Source organism: Paramisgurnus dabryanus, chromosome 21 (assembly GCF_030506205.2).
Source record: "Paramisgurnus dabryanus chromosome 21, PD_genome_1.1, whole genome shotgun sequence".
In the NCBI taxonomy this organism is placed as follows: domain Eukaryota; kingdom Metazoa; phylum Chordata; class Actinopteri; order Cypriniformes; family Cobitidae; genus Paramisgurnus; species Paramisgurnus dabryanus.
Window position 1 is genome coordinate 17,809,110 of NC_133357.1, and position 22,693 is coordinate 17,831,802.

General features: G+C 37.4%; 1 protein-coding gene across 1 annotated transcript in view; it reads left to right on the top strand.

Annotated features, from left to right (window-relative positions):
• klhdc8b (kelch domain containing 8B) overlaps window positions 1–22,693 on the top strand; it is a 155,787-nt gene that overhangs the window by 103,356 nt on the left and 29,738 nt on the right. The window contains exon 4 of the mRNA XM_065286029.1: window positions 4,807–5,031. Coding sequence (XP_065142101.1) covers window positions 4,807–5,031 — 225 coding nt within the window. The remainder of the gene's footprint in view (window positions 1–4,806; window positions 5,032–22,693) is intronic.

Consider the following 22,693-nt stretch of genomic DNA (forward strand, 5'->3'; position numbering starts at 1 on the left):
ACATTATTTTCGACGAGGTATTTGTTCAAGAGTTCAGTTTAGCAACTAGTCAGACCATTAAAAAAACTGAAAACGGAAGTAAAGTTCGGACCAGACGCGTATCGCATCACCACACATGCGTCAGATGAAATGGTCTATATAAAGCTAATTTAATCAAATGACTAAGTAAATAGGGTTGTAACGCTATTTCGCTATACACACTGGAATACATGTCGGGTATCGTTTCAGAATCGCAAGGACGGCATTATGCACAACTATATCATGTGCTTGGGCTATTTTTACGGAAAGTCCTTATCACTCTGAAATCACTATTAGTTTGAATCATTTATAACGTTCGTTTGAAAAAGCAACACTTGTCAAATATAATCATTATAAATATTCTTTATTAAGCATAGCAAGCAGAATTGCAGGATGTATCGTTACTCTTACAACCTCCATAAAAATTCTAGAGCAATTTTCCTACTGTTTTTAGCCAAACTCAGAGAAAAAATGCAGTCCTGTCCAAAAGCGAATGTCTGTTTTCCCGCAATATTTTTTGAAAAAGCGGTTCTTTTCATGTTTTGGCCAACATGCGTATATTGTCAGCCTGATCTCACAAAATACGTGAAATAGCCATGCATTATTTTGCTCAGTTTTGCGTGACATTGTCACGTATTTCCACCATTTTACGTGCCCCTACCACGACTTTCTTTTCTGTGACAGTTTCACGTATTAGTTACTCAACTGTTTCTCCTATTTTCTTAAAATTGTCGCTTCGGTTTGGGGTTAGAACAACTTTCTGTTACATAAAATGACATCCTTACCCAAACCCAACTCTAAACCTAACGTCAGGCGACGATGGTTTAAAAAGCATACAAAAATTTTTTATAAACCAATACTTTAAGGGACATCCTAACGCAAACAGCAAATCTAACCCCAAACTGAAGCGACAATTGTTTAAAAATAGGAAAAAACAGTTGAGTAACCAATACGTGAAACTGTCACGGAAAAGAAAGTCGTGGCAGGGGCACGTAAAATGGTGGAAATACGTGATAATGTCACGCAAAACTGAGCAAAATAATGCGTGACTATTTCAGGGAAATTTGTGAGATCAAAAAATTAAACAAGATGAGCCAAATCTCGTTAAGGCTTATTTTTGTCCACTCTGGAATGATAATGTTAATGAATGAAGGTAATAAATTCTTATTAATCATATTTTTTTATTTCTTTGGTTTATTATAGGCAGACAGTTATATATAACACGTAGGCTACTTGAGTAGGATTTGTGTAATTTATTTTGATTAGTTAAAATTAAATTTAAAAAATGACATGTTCTGTAAATTTAAAACATCACAAACACGCGTAAACAGAGCATTTGGTCTTCTGCAAATGCCCAAATGCACAAATGGACATTCACATCTTTGTAATAGCCTGTAAATTTTTGTCACGTTCAAATTGGTACATAAAATCAGACTTCATGGGGCACACGTTGAAACTCAAACATCATTAGGAAAACTAATCCCATCCGAATAGTGCATTGTCAAAATATGTTCCCATGCTATCACTCAAAAAGGTTTTAATATGTACCATATAAGGTACAGATATCTATACATTTGCTACCAATATGTATCTCTGAGATACTATTATGTCTCTTTGAGGTAATAATGTGCACCCTTTCGTACCAATATGTACCCCTGAGGTACTAATATGAACTATTTAGGTGCAGAGCTGTACTTTTGGAAAGGGTTTTTTCTCAACGGTTGGACTCATACTCATTTTTCTGACACCACAGAGAATAGTTTATACACCGCCTCTTTGTATGCTATCCAAGCTTTTGCTTGTATCACTCTAAACCAGTCTTCATCCTTCTCTATTTCTCTCAAAGGGCTTTACAGTAGGAACACAGTGAGACTTAAAAAGTTGAGCAGAACCGTTGTCGAGGATCTTTTGCCTGGCGACAGCATGAAGTTACGAAACTTAATTTTGTTATTTGTCGGTGGGGGCATTCAGACCACAAATAGAGCTGTACCACAATCACATTAGGGCCACATATGAAGAATGAATCCTTATCACAGATGCTCATTTACTTCAGACTCTGTTTGGGATGCGCCCCGCAAGGTCTATCATTGAGCCCAGACACTCGATCACAAATCACCCAGACGCACCATGCTGTCTACCAAAATAAGATCCCCACTGTGTGTGCTAATACTGTTACCCCTGGTGCAGACATGAGAGATATGTGACCTCATTCGTATGTGAACTAAAATAAACATTCTCATAGATTATAAAGCTGTTTGAAGATTTATTCGGTTGCTGTTGGTTTCAGTAAAGGAATGAAATTCACCTGGCAGTCTGCGACCTAAATCTTAAAACATACACTCTATAAAGTGTTATAAAGGGTTCTGTGTAGTGAGGCCATAGAATGTTGGTGGCACAATTGTCAAAAATAACAACGGAGTGTCTTTACAGACTTCCTTCCAACACAGATTTAAAGCCCAGGTTGACAGGTAACCCTTTCAGTTTATTTACGGTATGTGACAAAAGCGGAAAGAGCAGGAGACGTCTCCCCGCACGGGATCTGATCACACATCCAGATACAGAAGCCACTTTGATGTTGACAAATGTAAATGCGCCGTGTCCTGATATACTTATGAACGGATCTGCTTGAACGGATCACCGAGACCGCATGTTAATGCAAAGTGTAAACCCAGCCTAAGTGAATCTGTGTGACGTCACTTCTTGTTGACGTTCTAAGTGTTCAAACAAAACGGAGCGTAGCTAACTCCTCCCCCTCCCTTCTGTGCTTTCTAAATGAGTCTTGAACGCGCCCAACCCCCACTCTCAAATCCTTTTTGTCGTTTATTGGCTGGAACACTTTGTTATGTTTCGTGGTGGTAGGTTTGACCACTTTGTTTTTGTTGCAGTTTACGGAGCCTGGGCTGTCTACATTAAACCGCATTTTTTTACAGTGTGTTCAGGGGCCGGCAAGCTAGCAGATAGTGAGGAGATGTTTACCGTATGAAACAAAAAATATTTTACATAAAGTAAATGTTGTACAATAAATGTACAATAAAGTCACATGTTGGCTTCACAGTAGAGAATGAAAGGTTACCCCTTGATAAACACAAAATATGTTTAAAAAGAGCGTTTAGGTTAAACTAGCCCCCGTTACTAATTCTAAATGGTGAAGCGGTTTCCGTGGCGACACTGGTTCAATTTTGCATGGTTGGAAAAGGCTCTAAACCAGTCAGACTGGAGAACCAGAAAGAACTGGTGTATAAAGTGTTACAGTTACAGTTACAGTCCTAAATTACAGCATCTGTCAAATTCTAACTTTTTTAATTTCAGGGAATTTTGCTGAATTTTTTAAAAGGACGTGAACAGGAAAGTGCAACATTTATCAGTGGCAGTATAATTAAACTAGCAAAAATCTTCAGTCCTGCCCCGAACTTAACTGCCATTGGTTAATAACACAAACTGTGTAAACATACACTAATCCATTAAAGCATCCCTTGTTTTCTAAATCCCGATTTATTGACAATTGTCAATGTAATATTTTTTGGATGGTTTACATTTATTTTGTTGAAGATGCACAGCACCCGTCTTTCTTCAGATCTCTCTGCAGATGCTTCTGATGCCAACACACAGACGCAGTCACGTTTAGCATGTGAGCGTGTGCCTTCACTCAGCTCTGTATCTCTTTTCTACACACGTCTCCTTTGAATTCACTCGTGAATATGCCCTATTCCTCTCAGCTAATTCTTCACAATTTTGACCATGGAGGCTTTAATGATTGATGGCAAGAAGCTTAAAGACTTGAAGAAAGGTAATTGGTTGAGTCCAGGAAAGGTCAAGAGAACAACCTCAGTTAAAATGGGCTGCAGTAACCTCATTGGCCCACATCTTAATTATGAACGCCGGCCTTCTATCTGACTCTGACACGCTTTTGTTCACCGCATTTCCATTTCTGTCCACCTTTCTCTGTCTTTCTGACACATTGTTCTTCAAATAGGTTCCCATTTCTGTGTATATTTTTCCTGGCTCTCTGTTCTTTTGTCCCGGAGGGCCTTCAGTAATGCCAAAGCTGGGAGGAGATCAGTCACATTTTGAATTCATAGAGGCAGCTGGAGAGAATGCAAAAAATTGAAGGCGTGTCTGAAAACGTGACAGCATTTGTTGGTTTCTGAGCTCTTGAATACATAGCGGTGCTACGCACCAACAGTCGTGCTCTTCTTGCTTTCTATAGAGGATTTGGTTGCTTGTTTATAGTGAACCATTTATTTTTATGCATTTGGCAGATGCTTTTTTCCCAAAGTGACTTACGGTGCTGTATACTTTTTATCAGTATGTGTGTTCCCTGGGATTCGAACCCACAACCTGTTGATGGCACAAAGCTCTACAATGCGAGCCACAGGAGCTACTGGATTTTGTGCAGTTTTAGACCCAGAATTTTTAGGACAAAAATTATTCACATCCAGAATTGCTAATGTTATTAAAAATTTAAAATATCAATCCTTTTTATTAACATAAACTGCATCCATGTTTTTATATGCAATTTTTTAATGTGTATGTGTATACGTGTGAGTTGCATGTGTGTCAGAGACATAAAAATAAAACAGCCTGTCAGCCTGTCTGAAGAGACCAAAACATCGTCAGTGAGCTGTGTGCCATGTGAGTAATCGCACACACATTGACTCCCAGCAGGGACAGACGCGACACAAACGTGACACACTGCCTGAATCCTATCTTAGGGACACACACGTACCCTCTCACGCTATCTCCATCTTTCCCAAGCAGCCTCTCACCAACTTTTCCCTCATCCCACAGGTGGACGGCAAGGCAAGCTGCCAGTTACCGCATTTGAGGCCTTCGACCTGGAGATGAAGAGCTGGACGAGGTACCCGTGCATCCCCAGCCGCAGAGCTTTCTCTTCATGCGCTGCTACCGACAGGGCCTTCTTCAGCCTGGGAGGACTTCAGCAGCCCGGGCCCCATAACTTTTACTCCAGACCTCACTTTGTTTCCACTGTGGAGGAATTCGATTGTGAGCAGGGTAAGCACATCAAAGACTGTGGCTGCGTCCCAAATCTAAGGCAGCGTACCGTGTGAGGCAATGACTCTGGTGGCATGAAGGCAGATCCGGGAAACACATTCGGACAGTCTTCATAGGCAGCATAAAGGAATTCCGTTTGAAATATAAATAGAAATCGCCTTTGTGATAACTAATCCCATATTTGAAAACCGCAATACTAATTTCTCGCTAGAAATGCAATCAAAAGGTTTAAAAAGCAGTGGCTTGCTCTTCCGAGGGGCACAAATTTAAAATAAGTGTTCGGAGTGCTTGCATTTTCAAAATATGTGTTTGTTGCATCATGTGAACCATGTGCATCACGTGTTTTGTCAAAATAAGTGCCTGCTACACACGCGTCAAAACTAGGGATGTTAACAATTAATCGATCTTCGATTTATTGTTGATAAGAATTAAATCTATAAAACTTAACGCTTGTCAAAAAAGCAAGCACGTGTGTGCCGCGCCTGCGCAAAGCACATACACAACTTATGAAAAAATAAAAAAAGCGATGAAGTTAAACTAGTCATGATCACAACGATGCTCGATGCCAAACACACACCTGGGCTTTTTAACCTCATTTGAGACGAGGCTGGCTGCTAACGCAACGAAATGGCATCCGCAGTGGATCTGAGAGGGTCCGATGCCGAAAATGCAAACAAGGATACTGAAAGCAAAGACCCTCTTCAGGGAAGCCTACAAGATTAGCATAGCAACGCTGTTAACGGTGCAATACACAGGGAAGGAGACCAGGAGCCGTTTTTAATAAACAGATTAAAATGTAAAACTTAAATTCTGGCAAGAAACTAAAATGTAAAATGTAATTGACTGTCTTTACACTCGGAACGTCCGCAACATACAGTCTTGCTCAAAATAATAGCAGTACAATGTGACTAACCAGAATAATCAAGGTTTTTAGTATATTTTTTTATTGCTACGTGGCAAACAAGTTACCAGTTGGTTCAGTAGATTCTCAGAAAACAAATGAGACCCAGCATTCATGATATGCACGCTCTTAAGGCTGTGCAATTGGGCAATTAGTTGAAAGGGGTGTGTTAAAAAAATAGCAGTGTGGCATTCAATCACTGAGGTCATCAATTTTGTGAAGAAACAGGTGTGAATCAGGTGGCCCCTATTTAAGGATGAAGCCAACACTTGTTGAACATGCATTTGAAAGCTGAGGAAAATGGGTCGTTCAAGACATTGTTCAGAAGAACAGCGTACTTTGATTAAAAAGTTGATTGGAGAGGGGAAAACCTATAAAGAGGTGCAAAAAATGATAGGCTGTTCAGCTAAAATGATCTCCAATGCCTTAAAATGGAGAGCAAAACCAGAGAGACGTGGAAGAAAACGGAAGACAACCATCAAAATGGATAGAAGAATAACCAGAATGGCAAAGGCTCTGCCAATGATCACCTCCAGGCAGAGGCGGCCTTAGCTATGTTTCAACCGTTTCAATTGAAACGGGCCCCGCCCTGAAGGAGGGCCCCAGCCAGGCGCAAGAATGTTTGAACGTAAGGCTATGATTCCTGCACGGGGGAGCTCACATTGTCAGTGCCTGTGGATGTTAAGCAATCACATATCTTTCATTTTAAATCAATTAATTTCTGCTCTTTATTTTTTCTTGGACGTTCATACGCGCTTTAGCCTGTAGAAATCGGATTATTAATATGAAATGAATGTATTTTATAAAAAAAATAGAACTGCATTAATATTTATTAAATGTCATTTAAATTATTTTTAAAAGTAATTTCTTTCATTTTTACAAATCAATGTAGAATCGTTTACAGCAGCATCACAGTGCTTCATAAAAACTCTAAGAAAACGTGCACATGTGGATAATTCTAGAGGTTTAATTATTCTTTAGCATCGGGATCACTAGACGAGAGCTTAATAGCCTTATTTTTGTGAAAACCGACATTTCTTAAATGTGTTACCTGTCGTAGTTAGCCCGTGCGCATTCATTCCGACAAATTTTCCGTCACAAATGGAGAGAATATCAATTTGAAGTACTCATCGCTATATGCCCTATTTATTCCCTTCAAATATCAGAGCTGTGCAGAGAGTTGCGCAATTGTGTCTCATTGCGTGACTGTGACCGCTAAAATACACTTGGAGAATAGAGCAATGAAAGCAACGTCATTTTCATTTTATCTGGAGTGAAAGTTTAAGCGGCTCCCTTCCCGAAGTGCCCTTCAAGGGCGCAAAAACGCAGTTTTGAATTCGACCATGCTCTCTCTCATCAGGCTTGTCTGTGCAAGTGCGATTCCAGGTTTTTAATAATACATTATTTTAGGGACTGATTTCAATGTTTTTTTTTTAAATAATATTATTGGATTTTATACTAACCTTAATGCAGTATTTAATTGTATTTAAAATATGTGTATAACATCTGTGTGCATTTACTGACTGCCTTTAATATATTTTGTGCATGACGGCATTTTCCTCTAACGCAACATCCACACAATGTTCCATTAAATGAACATAATGACCAAGAACTTTAGATAAATGAGGGGTGATTTTTTTTACAGTGGCTTGGAAATCGTCTATTTTTGTTTTGCTCCCGCATAACAATGTAAACTGTTTTTATAATAGCCTATTGAACATAGATGCCGTCAGCTCTCGTTCAGATTTTTATTGAGCACGAGGTGACAAAATCGCTGGACAAAGATAAACTTATCAGGGAATTCTCAGCACCCAAACACAGAAAGGTGGATTTCTAATAAGGTTTAGGTGAAATCTACGCTCGCCGCCAGGTGAGCTGTCTACGGTGCTGAAAAAACGCGGAGCCCATCCTTATTTATAAGTTCGGTTCAGTGTCAGTCAGACACTTGTCTTGTTTGCTTTTGTTAAATAATTCAAGTTGAGGGGTTGTTTGAGATGTTTTTTTTTAAAGTCAGCCCAGACAGCTGAAAATATACTGCGCAAATCAATTAAGCAGAGAATTTAGCGTCCATGAAAGGGCGAGGCAACTATAATTGTATAGTTGTAATTAAATAAGGTTGGATCATTTCTTTTGAGCTGCCTGTTCGTGAAGCTAAAAGTGCACGTAATAAAATAATATACCATTGATGCAAACCAACAGGAATCCTTGCTTTTTGCTCTATTATGCTTATGTTTTATGTGGGTAGGGCCTCCTATTAGTTATTGAAACGGGCCACCAGATGCTTAAGGCCGGCTCTGCCTCCAGGATGATCAAAGACAGTCTGGAGTTACCTGTAAGTACTGTGACAGTTAGAAGACGTCTGTGTGAAGCTAATCTATTTTCAAGAATCCCCCGCAAAGTCCCTCTGTTAAAAAAAAGGCATGTGCAGAAGAGGTTACAATTTGCCAAAGAACACATCAACTGGCCTAAAGAGAAATGGAGGAACATTTTGTGGACTGATGAGAGTAAAATTGTTCTTTTTGGGTCCAAGGGCCACAGGCAGTTTGTGAGACGACCCCAAACTCTGAATTCAAGCCACAGTACACAGTGAAGACAGTGAAGCATGGAGCATGATATGGGCATGTTTCTCCTACTATGGTGTTGGGCCTATTTATCGCATACCAGGGATCATGGATCAGTTTGCATATGATAAAATACTTGAAGAGGTCATGTTGCCTATATGCTGAAGAGGACATGCCCTTGAAATGGTTGTTTCAACAAGACAATGACCCAAAACACACTAGTAAACGGGCAAAGTCTTGGTTCCAAACCAACAAAATTAATGTTATGGAGTGGCCAGCCCAATCTCCAGACCTTAATCCAATTGAGAACTTGTGGAGTGATATCAAAAATGCTGTTTCTGAAGCAAAACCAAAAAATGTGAATGAATTGTGGAATGTTGTTAAAGAATCATGGAGTGGAATAACAGCTGAGAGGTGCCACAAGTTGGTTGACTCCATGCCACACAGATGTCAAGCAGTTTTAAAAAAACTGTGGTCATACAACTAAATATTAGTTTAGTGATTCACAGGATTGCTAAATCCCAGAAAAAAAATGTTTGTACAAAATAGTTTTGAGTTTGTACAGTCAAAGGTAGACACTGCTATTTTTTTGAACACACCCCTTTCAACTAATTGCCCAATTGCACAGCCTTTAGAGCGTGCATATCATGAATGCTGGGTCTTGTTTGTTTTCTGAGAATCTACTGAACCTACTGGTAACTTGTTTGCCACGTAGCAATAAAAAATATACTAAAAACCTTGATTATTCTGGTTAGTCACATTGTACTGCTATTATTTTGAACAAGACTGTATATCATTGATCATCATCATTATTGACTGGCTGAGTCGTTGCTACACGCTAAACACTGTTGCAGGTTTTCTAATGGAAGGTTGAAATCTTCATAATTTAATCATCTTTACTGAAAGTACGCCGCAGGTCTAAAGCGGTCAGAGGTGACGACGGGAAAAGTGCCCTTCGTGTGCTTCTTGGATATAATTACAACAAGTGGTATATCAATGACTAAATAACACTTGATGATAATGAAACTTTTAATATGTCATTGACGAACGGACTTTCATCCGACTGTGCGGAGTGCCCGTTATGAGGCGGAGTTTACTGTGTCTATTAGTCATTATATTTCAATACGGGATTAAATTGATGATTTTTATCAAAACACCAACTACATTGACTCATTTTACAATCCCACTAGCATGTTATTTACACAAAATAAAATATTTTAATTCGCATAATGAAGCTGGCATTTTTATGCACACTTTTAGGTCATTTTCTATATGCCACTGCTGTAATGGCTTATTGCACTATTACTGTTAACGATTATTCGATTGATTGATCGTTAATTTAAATGATCATCGAATATGGGAAATTGCATATTTTGACATCCCTAGTCAAAACCGTTTATGATAAAAGAGACGCTCATGTTCACAAAATACACGCAAGACAGTCCCTTAACAGTAAACTTTGATTACACATGAGATTATGCGAGTATCTGGAAACGCGGGCATCTCTTTTATCATAAACATCTCTTTAGGCGCGTCTGCAGCAGGCACTTATTTTGACAAGACACGTGATTCACATACACGCATTCGAAACGCAGAACACATATTTTGAAATAAGAAACCACATACATGAAGGGCTACATACATGTTGTGACGAACTTCGCATCGAGCACCCACGAAAAAAGAAGTCAGCGGCCACCACTGGTAAAAATAAAATTTTTTTGCTCTAGCCACTTTCTTGGCCGCCTTTTTTTTATCCGAACTCGAACAGATTTGACCAATCACATTCGCCTTCATGCCTCAGAATGCAGCATTTTCGGATGCAGCCTATGTCTCTCATAACTATGTCTCCTGCTTTCTTCCTAAACTAATTTAAACAAAGGTTTATGGACAAAACAATACATAAGAAAGAAACATGAGCATAGAAGTATCTGCTCATATACTTTTTTCAAATAATAATGCCCTACACAAGGGAATATTACAAAGTAGTGACACATTTTTATATCAAAACTTTATTTTCCTGATTTAGCAAATGTTTTTGACATTACAAATATTTTTTGACAATAACCAGTTTTGATGGGCACCTCCAGAAACTAATCTGGTCCACAGATCTGAACGCTGACATATTTTGCTACTAAGTTACTCCACCTTTCTCTCTTTCCTCTCTCGCTCTCCTTGGTTTGTTGCTCTGAACCTGCGCTATCTGACAGCTCCCTGAAATCTCTTCATCTTCACTCTCTGACTATTGAAGGAAGATTGATGTGTTGTTGTGTTCACTGTATTAACATACAGCACTGAAGGGTGAAAATATATTTGTTTCTGAATTTCACTGCTGCATAACAGGAAAGAGTTTAACATTTACTCCCGCTGACTATTTTTGTCCTATTATTTGAAATTGCCTAGTCAGTTCTTCGGTCTTAAAATATATATTTTTAATCCATTTTCCATGTTGTGGGAGCTCAGCAGAGTTACACGGTGTACGGTACAGTCCTTATCTTCTGTGGAGCACAGGTATAATAAATGCTACGAGAGTACATAGATATCAGAAAGCAGGTTTAGATTATCTTGACTAACCAATACAACATCCTACAAGCTGGTAAAATTGCTTCAGGCTCTCAAAATAAAATGCTCTTCAGTAGGCATGAAAAAATAAACAAAGTAAACAAATATTTTATCAGAATGTGGGAAAAGAGAGGAAAATATTTATGTTATTGTTAAACACATGGATCCATGTGAAACTGATGCAAAATACAAAAGCCACTTGAAATCTAACAAAAATGTAATTAAACGTATAAATAATAAGACGTTTTTTGGGGTTTTTCTCCATTGCTCTCCAACCCATATGGCATTTAATTAAAAAAGTAATTCTCTTTATTTAAAGAAATTTTCCCATCCCTGAAGTCCTAGTCAAAGAGCTTTTAATTGCTCCAACAATAAAAACAACATTCTCTCATCTCCACATAAATAGCAAAAACCCCACAGACCCAAGGTTCTTATCACAAAGATTTGTGTTGTTGACTTTATTCATCTTTTGTGGCTTGCTTTTTCTTTTCTGTTTGCCATTTAGTGTGCATTTGCCTCATACTCTTTGTCAGGCTCAAACATAGACTGATGTCTGATCTTTACTCCATAACTGAGGGTCATTCTCACTCACCTCTTCAACTACATGCTAGCCTGAATATATATTAAACCTCTCTACACTACTTCCCTATTCATTACACTCAGCCTAAGGGACCAACAGAAAAGGATAAAATTAGAAAAAGATCAATACAAAAGTCAAAAGGTTTCTGGATGTCTAAGAACAGAGTCACCTATTTGCCTTTTTCGTGAGATAGCTGGCTTTTCAATGGAGTAGAGATGAAGAAGAGGAGCAGGGGTTGATACGTTTTGTACTGGTGATGCCTATATGAGTTTTATATAAGGTTTGTATTTGTATTGATGTTAAGGTTTTCTGTTGGTAGATTATATGATTACATGGTCTGCATTCCATAAAGCATATTTTTTATCAAAGGCCACTCAATATGGACTATGCTAAGAGTGTCGTCAAAGTCCCTTTAAAGGTCACAAATGATGACAATTTTTACAAGATTTAGTAAAAGCCTCAGGTGTGCCTAGAATGTGTTTCGGCTTAAAATATCAAGCAGATAATTTGTTATAGCATCTACAAAATTCCCTATTTGAGTGGCTGTTTCATGTGTGTACCATTAAATGCAAATGAGCTACAGACTGTGTTTTTGGTTAAAGTAGATCTGATTACTGTGAATACAGTCTGAGACAGAAGAATGTTAGCCGCATTAGCGCTACAACATGCTAACAAACATTTAGAAAAGCTTTTTGGGTAAAATTACCAGTCAGTCAGTAGCTGTAGGTGGAGCTTTATCAGTTTGATGTCACATTAACAAGAGAATCAAATCGGCATGTATAATAAGACTGCTTTGGTTTAATGGTTTAAAATTTTTTATTCCAAGTAGCTTGGCTCTTCCTTTGCTTTAGCGACTATAATAAGTGTTGCACTTTCCCCCATTTATAGTAATAGCACTGCAGCATCTTGTTTATTGTCTTTGGTGTGGTGTAAGATATAGTGGGTAGAACGTAAAAGATGAGGCCAGGCTGTAACCTGCCCAGTTTTACGATTTAATCAGGTACATTTACATGTAAATGCCCAGTTCCAGCCGCAATTTGCAGAATTGATGGAAGCCATTGTGTTGCGCTCTGATACTGTGTGCTGTAAGCGTGTATGAACACAGGACGACATGTGTATGGGTGCCAGCGTGAACCCTTCTTGTGTAAGTGGCAATCACTAATTCCATTATCACTTTCTTTATTACAGTCGAGGCCGAGGAGAAAGCAGTCCGTTGTAATTACCAACCCACGTTTATGGCCTATTTCCTCAATTACACATTACTGCGCTCTAATCTCTCTCTATTCAACACATGCAGAACATGTGTTGGTGCATTTCGGTCTTTTAAAATAGACAATGCTTCTGCTGTAAGACTGTGAATTACAGCTTTGATGGCCCCGAAATCTGGCACATAAATATTCCTCTGAAAAGCTTTATGTGTAATGTACAGTCCACTGGTGTTTCTCAAATGCAATGTTACCACATGTGTGAGACATACACAACTATGTAGGACATTTATTGTGTCAGTGGTGAAATATACAGGTCAGGGGTGCTAAAAATTGAATAATATTCTGACCAACAATTAAACCTGACATCAACTGTAGTGTACTATACATTTTATTTCTTATGCTCAATTTGCGCAGACATAATTAAAGCATGGATTAAAGTTTTCCGTCGCTAGACGGATTTCCGTCAATTGCAAAATTATTAAATTCATTTTTCATAAAGACGACGTGTATTCACCTTTTTTTAAGTTGGATGTGATCAAAGCCTGGAGTGGAGCCAAATCACGTTCCTCTCTCCACTCTAAGCGGTCTGTAATCATACGCACAGGATCCACTCCGGGTTTTCTGACTGTATCACGTTAAGCTGAGGTAAAACTTTTTTCAGCTATGGACAAACTTGGAATGCAGAAAGGCTCCGATGTTTTGGCGGTTGATAAAGGTGTAAAAGACCAATGGAGATTGACTTGGCTTAGCGAAATGATGAAGATTGGCAAGCCTTTCATTTCGTGGGATAAGAAAATCAAACCGCCAGGTAATTTACGTGTCTTTGCGATTAGGGTTCCTGTATTTTGGGGGTAAATGATTTCTCACGTACGTGATTACCCGCGTCCCGTTTTTGACTGCTATGCTCATCAGGCCAGTTGCTGATACAACGGGTTTATTAAACTCGTGGGTAAACTTTATGTGGCGCCACAAGAACCAGGAGGCAGATGACATCCATATCCCGTGAGAGCGATTTCAGGAATCATAAGAGGAGACTGCTTCTGATGTTCTCGCGTCACTTTGATGTCATCCACCTGTCGGTTCTTGCAGTTTCATTTGCGTGTGGTCTCAAAAAACGTAAAATTTGCACACATATTTAAGCGCCGCAGTTTATAAACAAGTGATATATTAAGCCATTCAAACACAAACAACAGTGCTAACGTTAAATGCATCCGCTGTTTGTGTGTCAGAGCTGAACACATAAGCCGCGCATTCGCTTCATTGAGCTTGTGAGTATTTTTGCCACTTTATTGGCCTTAAATACAAATAGCGTCAAAAATCCCGTCTTTGCAAGTATCCTCATATAAACACGACCATTTAGGTCTTAGGAGAAAGTAAACTGCAGAACCATTGCGCATAAAATAGCACATCAGCGCTGCCTCTACTGTAACATAATATTTTGTTGATAAAGGTACAGTGATCCTGTGCGCGAATTGTACACGAGTTTAACTCGAGTTACTCGTTCAGGGTTTATATTTATAACGTTACTGTATAGCTGTGACTGTAAACTGTTGTGTGAACAGAACAGGCCCTGGATTATTCGTTTATGTGTACTGAATAATATGATATTAAAAAGTTGTATTTCTTCACATTAGTAAATGCATTATGAACAAATAATTTGAAATATAGAGTATATAAGCATTAATGAATTCTTGTTTATGTCATTACATTAATTGATGGTTGTTCATGGTGCATTCACTAATGTTAACAGTTTCAACTCTGATTTAAAACATTATTAGTAAATGCTAAAATAAATACATTTACAATTAATAAATAATTAATAAAAGATTCATTAAAGGTGTTGATATTCATGTTATCTTTTTATATAGTCAGTTATTTAGCTGTTTTGCCTTCATCTCTTAAATGCCATGCAAACTACAGCAACCTATATATGCCACAGGAGACTTTAATATGGAATTAATGGCAAAAAAATCTCCCCTTAAAATGCTATTGGTCTCGCCTACATAGAGTGTTAGTTAAAGGAATATGACTTGGCCTGAAAAAAATTTCAGTCAGAAGAATTTTTTTCACTTTAATCCATGTTAAAGTCACATGCTGGTTCTTTATATACCGTGTGCTATAAACCATTAGGCACTTTATCTTCATGCACCGTGAGCTGCACTTTTATCAGGCGCTGCTGCTTCTTACAGCGTGACCAGCTTGAAAAACAATGCAGCTTTACCAGGTCTGCAGCGTTGCCAAGTTTGCACCCTTTCGGCAGAGTTTTGAGTTGGGCTACTTTTAAACTGTTTCCGTCGGTTAATGTTTTTCTGCGGGTAAGAGATGGAAGTATTTGGTTTATTAGTTGTTATTTGGGCTGTGAATATTCATTGGGATGCTTTTGAACTAGTTTTAAATAGCCATTGGGCTGGTTTTGTTATGCAGATCTGGCAACCCTAACAGGACAGTGAAGGAATCATAAGCGCAATTAAAATAAATGTTTAATTTCGTCCTTTAATATAAGTAAGTTTGTGTTTGTTTAATTGTTGTTGGGTTTTCATAAAAATTGTAATAAACCACAAGCATCTGTTTTAAAGTAAAGGGGAAATCCAGGTTTTTATTACTGTATCAAAAATTTATATGGCTTATTTATTTTGTTAATTTTTATCAAGGCCTAAAGTTGAAAATTTAAAGAAGTTTAATAATCTGTGGCAAAATGTCCTCACCAGCACATCCATTTCAATTTGTTTTGTTTATTTATATTTTAAAGATGTTTCACTATTTAAAAGCTGCACATTTTTTTTATTTAAGGCTTAAAATATCAAAATCAAAAGATGATTAGTACTTTGTAGTAGTGACTGGCTTTTGCACTGTTAAAAGTGGATTTCTACACTTGGATACCCTAATTTAGTGCCTTATTTAGCTATAATAAGGGGGTAAATGTTTATGGTTTTTATCCGATTAGTCGATTAATTGAGGGGGAGTCACCCCAATTAATCAATTATGAAAATATCGCAGCCATAGACTGATGATTGTTTTTAACATAAATGTGGACTTCTTATTCCAGAGCGGCCATATTAAGCTTTGCTGTGTCCCCTATAGCAGTGGTTACCAACTTTTTTCACATCAAGGCTCCCTCGTTGCCCACAACAATATTTGAAGGACTCCCACTTACTAAATTTTTTTCCAAATAAAATTAACCAGTGTCACGATACGTAGAACGGGAAGAGGATGCAGACGCAAGTTACCAAAAACATATATTTATTTACAAATAACACTAAATGAATAAAACAGGCAGGCAGGCAGTTAGACAAGAACATATACGAAAACACTAAGGACTCAATGACAATGCTAACACATCTGATCAGACAACAGACAGGCATATATATATATATATATATATATACAGACTAAAACAGGTGTTGATGATGATAATAATTAACAAAATGACCAGGTGACAACAATCAAAGTAACAAAATACACACAAAAGCAGATCACGGTGATTAACCGTGACAACCAGAGCTTGGAATCACTAGACAGATCTATATTCGCTACTAAAATGGACAAAAAATAAGATGATCTTATTTTAATGCTTGTTTTGTTCAATTTTTTATAATTTTAAGTCATCTTTAGGACCGCTTGGAAATCTGCTGAGGCCCCCCGTCAATCTTGATATATTCAATATCTTTGCTATAGCTGCAATATACATGTATGTATACTGTGCATAGTATGTAGGGATGCTCCAATCGATCGGTCGCAGATCGGTATCAGCATATAATGGCATTAAATGACCTGGTCTCATAAACTGATCTTTCTGTTTACTTTTGTCATCATAGGGCTCCTAAATTAGAGACCATTTTTACGCATTGCGATCATTTTTATAACCTGTTGCTCATATGCGACGTGCATATTTGGATTTCTCTCTTTGCCTTTACAGAGATATGTGTATTTTTTATGAGGACGCGCTCCGGTCCTAACAGCGCGAAGTGTTGCATCTTCACATCCCACAACACATATCTATCGTGGACAATTGCATCCTCGTGCCGAAAGTTTATTATTTGCATGCGTTTTAAAGTTTTGACAGTTTAAACTTTCATTTAAACTGAGAGATCTCTCTCACGTCTTAAAGCTACAGTAACCTCATTCATCTCTCAGTAAAATCACTCTCTGCTCTTCACTAAAGAACTGTTATACTTTATACAAAGCGTGTATATTTAATTCATACAGTAAAGACTGTGAAGTGTTTTATTTTCATTACTTTTAGGAGACAACCCCTTTTAAAGAGATATTAAATATCTCTTTGCAGAAGAAATATTTGTTGTGCTTATTTATTTGATTATCTATTAAACCTAATTACTGCAAGTAATATAACAAAGGCAACATCTGTGGTTTTACTTTATCTAGAAAAATTTTGACAATTACAGTCATCAAAGAGCTCAAATATCAGCTTGAAGAATCTGTATCGGGCATTGGTATCGGCCGATCAAGAAGACAACAAATCGGTACTCGGTATCGGCTGCAAAAATCCTCATCAGAGCATTCCTAATAGTATGCATCCAATATTTGAGCAGTATACAAAAAGCTTACTGTAAAGCTAGCTGTATAAAGTAACATTTCTCTTAGTTATCCATATTGGATGTCAAATCCAGGTGTGTCAAATCCTTCTGGTTTCCTCAAAGCAGTGCCACATCAAAAGCCAGAATGAGGCAATCATTAATATGAGCATTCTCTCTGAAATTTCCTCACCTTTTATCTTCATCAGACAGATCCTTCCTTTATTATTAATTCATTACAATCACAATTATTCTGTTCATTGATCAACTTTCTATTCGTTTTCTTTCACTTGCACATGTACAATATAGTCATTCACAAAAAAAACTTGACACCTTTTGAGCACTAATACTTCACTGCGTATCTTTAGCAAATCCTGACAAGAGTTTTTTATGGCAAAAGAGGCGTTTTGCACTGTCACGAACTGTTAGTAAATATGACCCTTGATATATTGTGTTTGGGTTATGGACTACTTTAATGATTCTTTAATGGCATTTTATTTCCTCATTAAGAGTTTACCCCTCGTCTCATCCATTTCCTTTGTCTGAAAGACATCAATCTGAATAACCTTTTTTTTTCTTGTCAGGTTTTAAATAAACTTAAGTTGAATAAATGATGACAAAATGTTCATTTTGTGGTGAACTATCCCTTTAATCACCTTCTCGCTGTTTCATTTCTTCCTAACATGTGCTCTTTAATCCGTCTCTTCCCTCCATCTCTATTGACTTTGATTTTTAGAGTTTATCAGTGTAAGCTGCAAACAAGAGTGTCTAGTATTTGTGTTATGTGCTGAACATTTCTTTTCTATTGGCTCTGTCCTCTTCCATATGTTTTACAAATCTCTTCAAAGTCTTTTCCAATCCCACAAGCCTCTTTGAGGACAGAAGTCGATCCCCGCAGCTTGACACTCTGCTGAAATCCCAATACAGCTTCAAGCTACTTCAAATATTACAAAAATTACACACACTTCAGAACAATATTCTTTATCTACATTTTTAGACAGATTTATAGACTGTGGTTATATTCACAGTACAGACAAATGATTTTCCTGGGGCCTTTCCAGCTGAATACATGTAGAATAAATAAATATTATGACTGTTATTGCATGTTTAGTTTGTAGGGATTTGTCACGGTGCATTATGAACTCAAGTTTACCCATGGCTTTTTTTATTAAAGCAATTCTTATTGTTTAGAGCTGCTGAGCTTTGAGGTTTCTTGCTGAGATTTTCCCTCAGGTGTTTGAGGTAACAAACAAAATGATCTTAGGATATTTGTGTTGTGCAATAAATCAGTACCCTTAGACAAGTACTATAATGTAGCTCATGAATGTCATGGCTGTCATTTCAAATGTTTACTTGGGATGATTCATTCAAAACTTGTAAATTTTGGACCAGTAATATAGCCATGGGCGTAGATTTAGGGTGGGACGCTAGGGACATGTCCCTACCAATATTCAGGGAAGACTGAATTGTCCCTAGCAATAATTTCGACCAAACAATTAATCTGTATTTATATATAACCACTGATGTCCGTCTTATTCTAGTGTTTTCTATTTTTTACTAATTATATATTTTTTCAGGAATCATTTAAATGAGATAAGAAATCTTTTGCAATCCCGTTCAGTAAAAATAACGCTCTATGTGGTACACAAACGGTTAACAGCTTTCGTTCTCTGCAATACCCGCCTCCGTAACTCACATCGCTAATATGATTGGATTTGCATTTCTTTAGTCCCGCCTCTCTAACTCACATTGCTAATATGATTGGATTAGCATTTCTTGAGTCCCGCCTCTCTAACGCACATCACTTTATGATGGGCTTGTATTTTCTCGCTACGTGTGATAGGATCGTTTCACTTTGTACAACGTGCGAAAGTTCACTCAAGACGCGCGTGATTATTCGGGCGACAGGTAAGTGAGGAAGAAAGTATTATTATACCCACTGTAACTGTTTCATGCACAAAAAAGTGGTGTCACATAATGATTTAAGGACAGTGTTTTCACCAATACATGACAATCCCATGTTAACCTGAGGAGTTGTAAACTTGTTTCAACCTTTTATAAATGGGGTGGCAAGGTTATTTAGGGGGTCCCTAATACATGAAAGAAAAAACCCCAACATGGTAAAAACATGAATTCATGTCATGATTGCTGAATATTTTACATTACTGTAGTGTGGTCATTACTTGCACAGATGTACATAATGCAAGGTTGCATTTTATACTTAAACTATTTCTTTCACACTGATTAACTGTCTGTTAATGAAAAGAAGATTTAATGTGAACTACAGAAACGTTAATAAACGTTGTTCAGGAAACAGCATGATATACATACCTACTTCAACACTGTTTTTTTTCTGGCAAAATTAAATTAAGAATTAAATATTAATTGCATATTTTTCAATGTTATAAAGTAAATATGGATTCATATATATTACAATGTGATTTTCTTTTTTTTGACAAAGACTTAAACAGTTACTGTTTATTAGGACATAACAAATTGTTTATTATAGTACATTAAACTTGGGATGTCACCGGGGGTGGCGAGTCAGATGTCAGAGTAAAGTGCATACTGAGTTGTCTGTTGTTTATGTCAAGTAAACGGTGATAAACAGTTTTTGCAATGCGACCATTTTATTTATGTCCCCACCAATGCCAGAATCAAACCTACGCCCTTGAATATAGCACCAGTCAAAAATTTAGAAACACATCACTGAAATATTTTCCATCTTTTATCTTTTAATCTAAAGGTGTATGTTCAAATGCTTAAAGTCACAATGAAACGGAAGTAGCGAGTGTCTTATTTTTTCCATTGTGACGTATATTGAAGTGAAGCGTGTCGTGACTTCACTGCGTTCTTTTCCTCGTGACCACAAGTAAAGAAATATCGTTTCAAGGTGGGGAGGAGATTTGTGTTTTTGATTATGGATTATGAGGGCACATCTTTTTTTTTTTTTAAAGAATGAAGCTTACAGAAATTTCATTTGTAAAAAAAATACCACAATATAAAAAATAAATAATAGCCCAGAATATTCATTCAATTATCTTTCGAATTAATTTCAGTGTGAAACCTCAAGAAGCTTTTTGTTAAATGTCACAATTTCGATTTTGCAAATTCTAGACGAAGGGTGACAACACTTCAGATGATAAAATATAACAAGAGTTTTGATTTATTTAGAATGCCTTGAGTCACAACATAATTCCTACAGTTAGAGATGTTCCGATACCATTGTTCTCTTCCCGATACCGAATCCGATACCTGGGTGTGTATCTGTATATACAGCTGTACATACTACTAGCCCCTTATGAATGGATATAATTATTTTATGGTGTGCTTTAGACTTATTCCTGTATAAAACATGAACAAATACATACAGTGAACTAGAGTATTTTTATTATCTGAAAGACATTTGACAGTAATATTTATTTTTCTTAAGTGAAAAAGAATGCAACCACAAATCTAACACTGTGAACTAAAAGGGTATTTTAGTTTTAGAATATAACTGTATAAAAACAGTGCAACAAATAAGGAATAAAACAACAAAATATAACAAAATAATCTTTTTAAAACGTAAAAGTCCAGAAACAACTTTGTTAAATAAAAGGCATTTCAGTTTTTAAATACAAAGCACAAAAAGGTCCTTTAAAAACACTAAGTGTAGCCACAATGTAGTGAAATAAGAGACTTGCGGAACCATCGTGTTATTCGGGGTCACGCGTCTTCAAATGCTATAATAAGTTACTCGTTTTAAAGTTATTAAAATCTTGTGCAACCCATTGAAAATGTAGCATGGTATATGAGACATGTCGACATTTTATTAGTCTGAAATACTGACAAACAGCCGACATACGCATTTTCATTTCTTCTTCATCGCTCTAAACACTTTCCTAATACTGTAACTAGTCATTGCTTTATCATATGCTCATCAACCATTGAATGACTTTAAATTAAATTTGTGCGCCTTCCTGTGAAAATATTGATAGAGTGAGGAAAATAAGTATATGAACCCCCTACTATTTTGCAAGTTCTCCCACTTAGAAATCATAGAGAGGTCTGAAATTGTCATCGTAGGTGCATGTCCACTGTGAGAGACATAATCTAAAAAAAAATACAGAAATCACAATGTATGATTTTTTAACTATTTATTTGTATGATACAGCTGCAAATAAGTATTTGAACACCTGTTTATCAGCTAGAATTCTGACCCTGTTAGCTGCATAAAGACACCTGTCCACACCATAAAATCAGTAAGAATCCAACTACTAACATGGCCAAGACCAAAAAGATGTCCAAAGACACTAGAGACAAAATTGTACACCTCCACAAGGCTGGAAAGGGCTTCGAGGAAATTGCCAAGCAGCTTGGTGAAAAAGGTCCACTGTTGGAGCAATCATTAGAAAATAGAATAAGCTAAACATGACTGTAAATCTCCCTTGGACTGGGGCTCCATGCAAGATCTCACCTCGTGGGGTCTCAATGATCATAAGAAAGGTAAGAAATCAGCCCAGAACTAAACGGGATGAGCTAGTCAATGACCTGAAAAGAGCTGGGACCACCGTTTCCAAGGTTACTGTTGGTAATACACTAAGACGTCATTGTTTGATATCATGCATGGCACTGAAGGTTCCCCTGCTTAAACCAGCACATGTCCAGGCCCGTCTTAAGTTTGCCAATGACCATTTGGATGATCCAGAGGAGTCATGGGAGAAAGTTGTGTGGTCAGATGAGACCAAAATAAAACTTTTTGGTCATAATTCCACTAAACGTGTTTGGAGGAAGAAGAATGATGAGTACCATCCCAAGAACACCATACCTACTGTGAAGCATGTGGGTGGTAGCATCATGCTTTGGGGGTGTTTTTCTGCACATGGGACAGGGCGACTGCACTGTATTAAGGAGAGGATGACCGGGACCATGTATTGTGAGATTTTGGGCAACAACCTCCTTCCCTCATTTAGAGCATTGAAGGTGGGTAGAGGCTGGGTCTTCCAACATGACAATTTCAGACCCCTCCATGATTTCTAAATTGGAGAACTTGCAAAATAGCAGGGTGTTCAAATGCTTATTTTCCTCACTGTATATGCTATTCCAGTTCATTTGGATTGATTAATTTCCATATCATGTCGTACTAAGCATTTTAATTTATTGGCTGCTCTAATTTTAAACAAATGAAGATGTGTGAAATTAATGCATAAGTTGATAAAAATGCATTGAGTATTGCAGGATAGAAAATCTGCTTGTTCTTTGTTCTCTCTCTCTCTCTCTCTCTCTGTCTCTCTCTCTCCCTCTCACTCACTCTCTCACTCTTTTTCTCTATGTCTGTC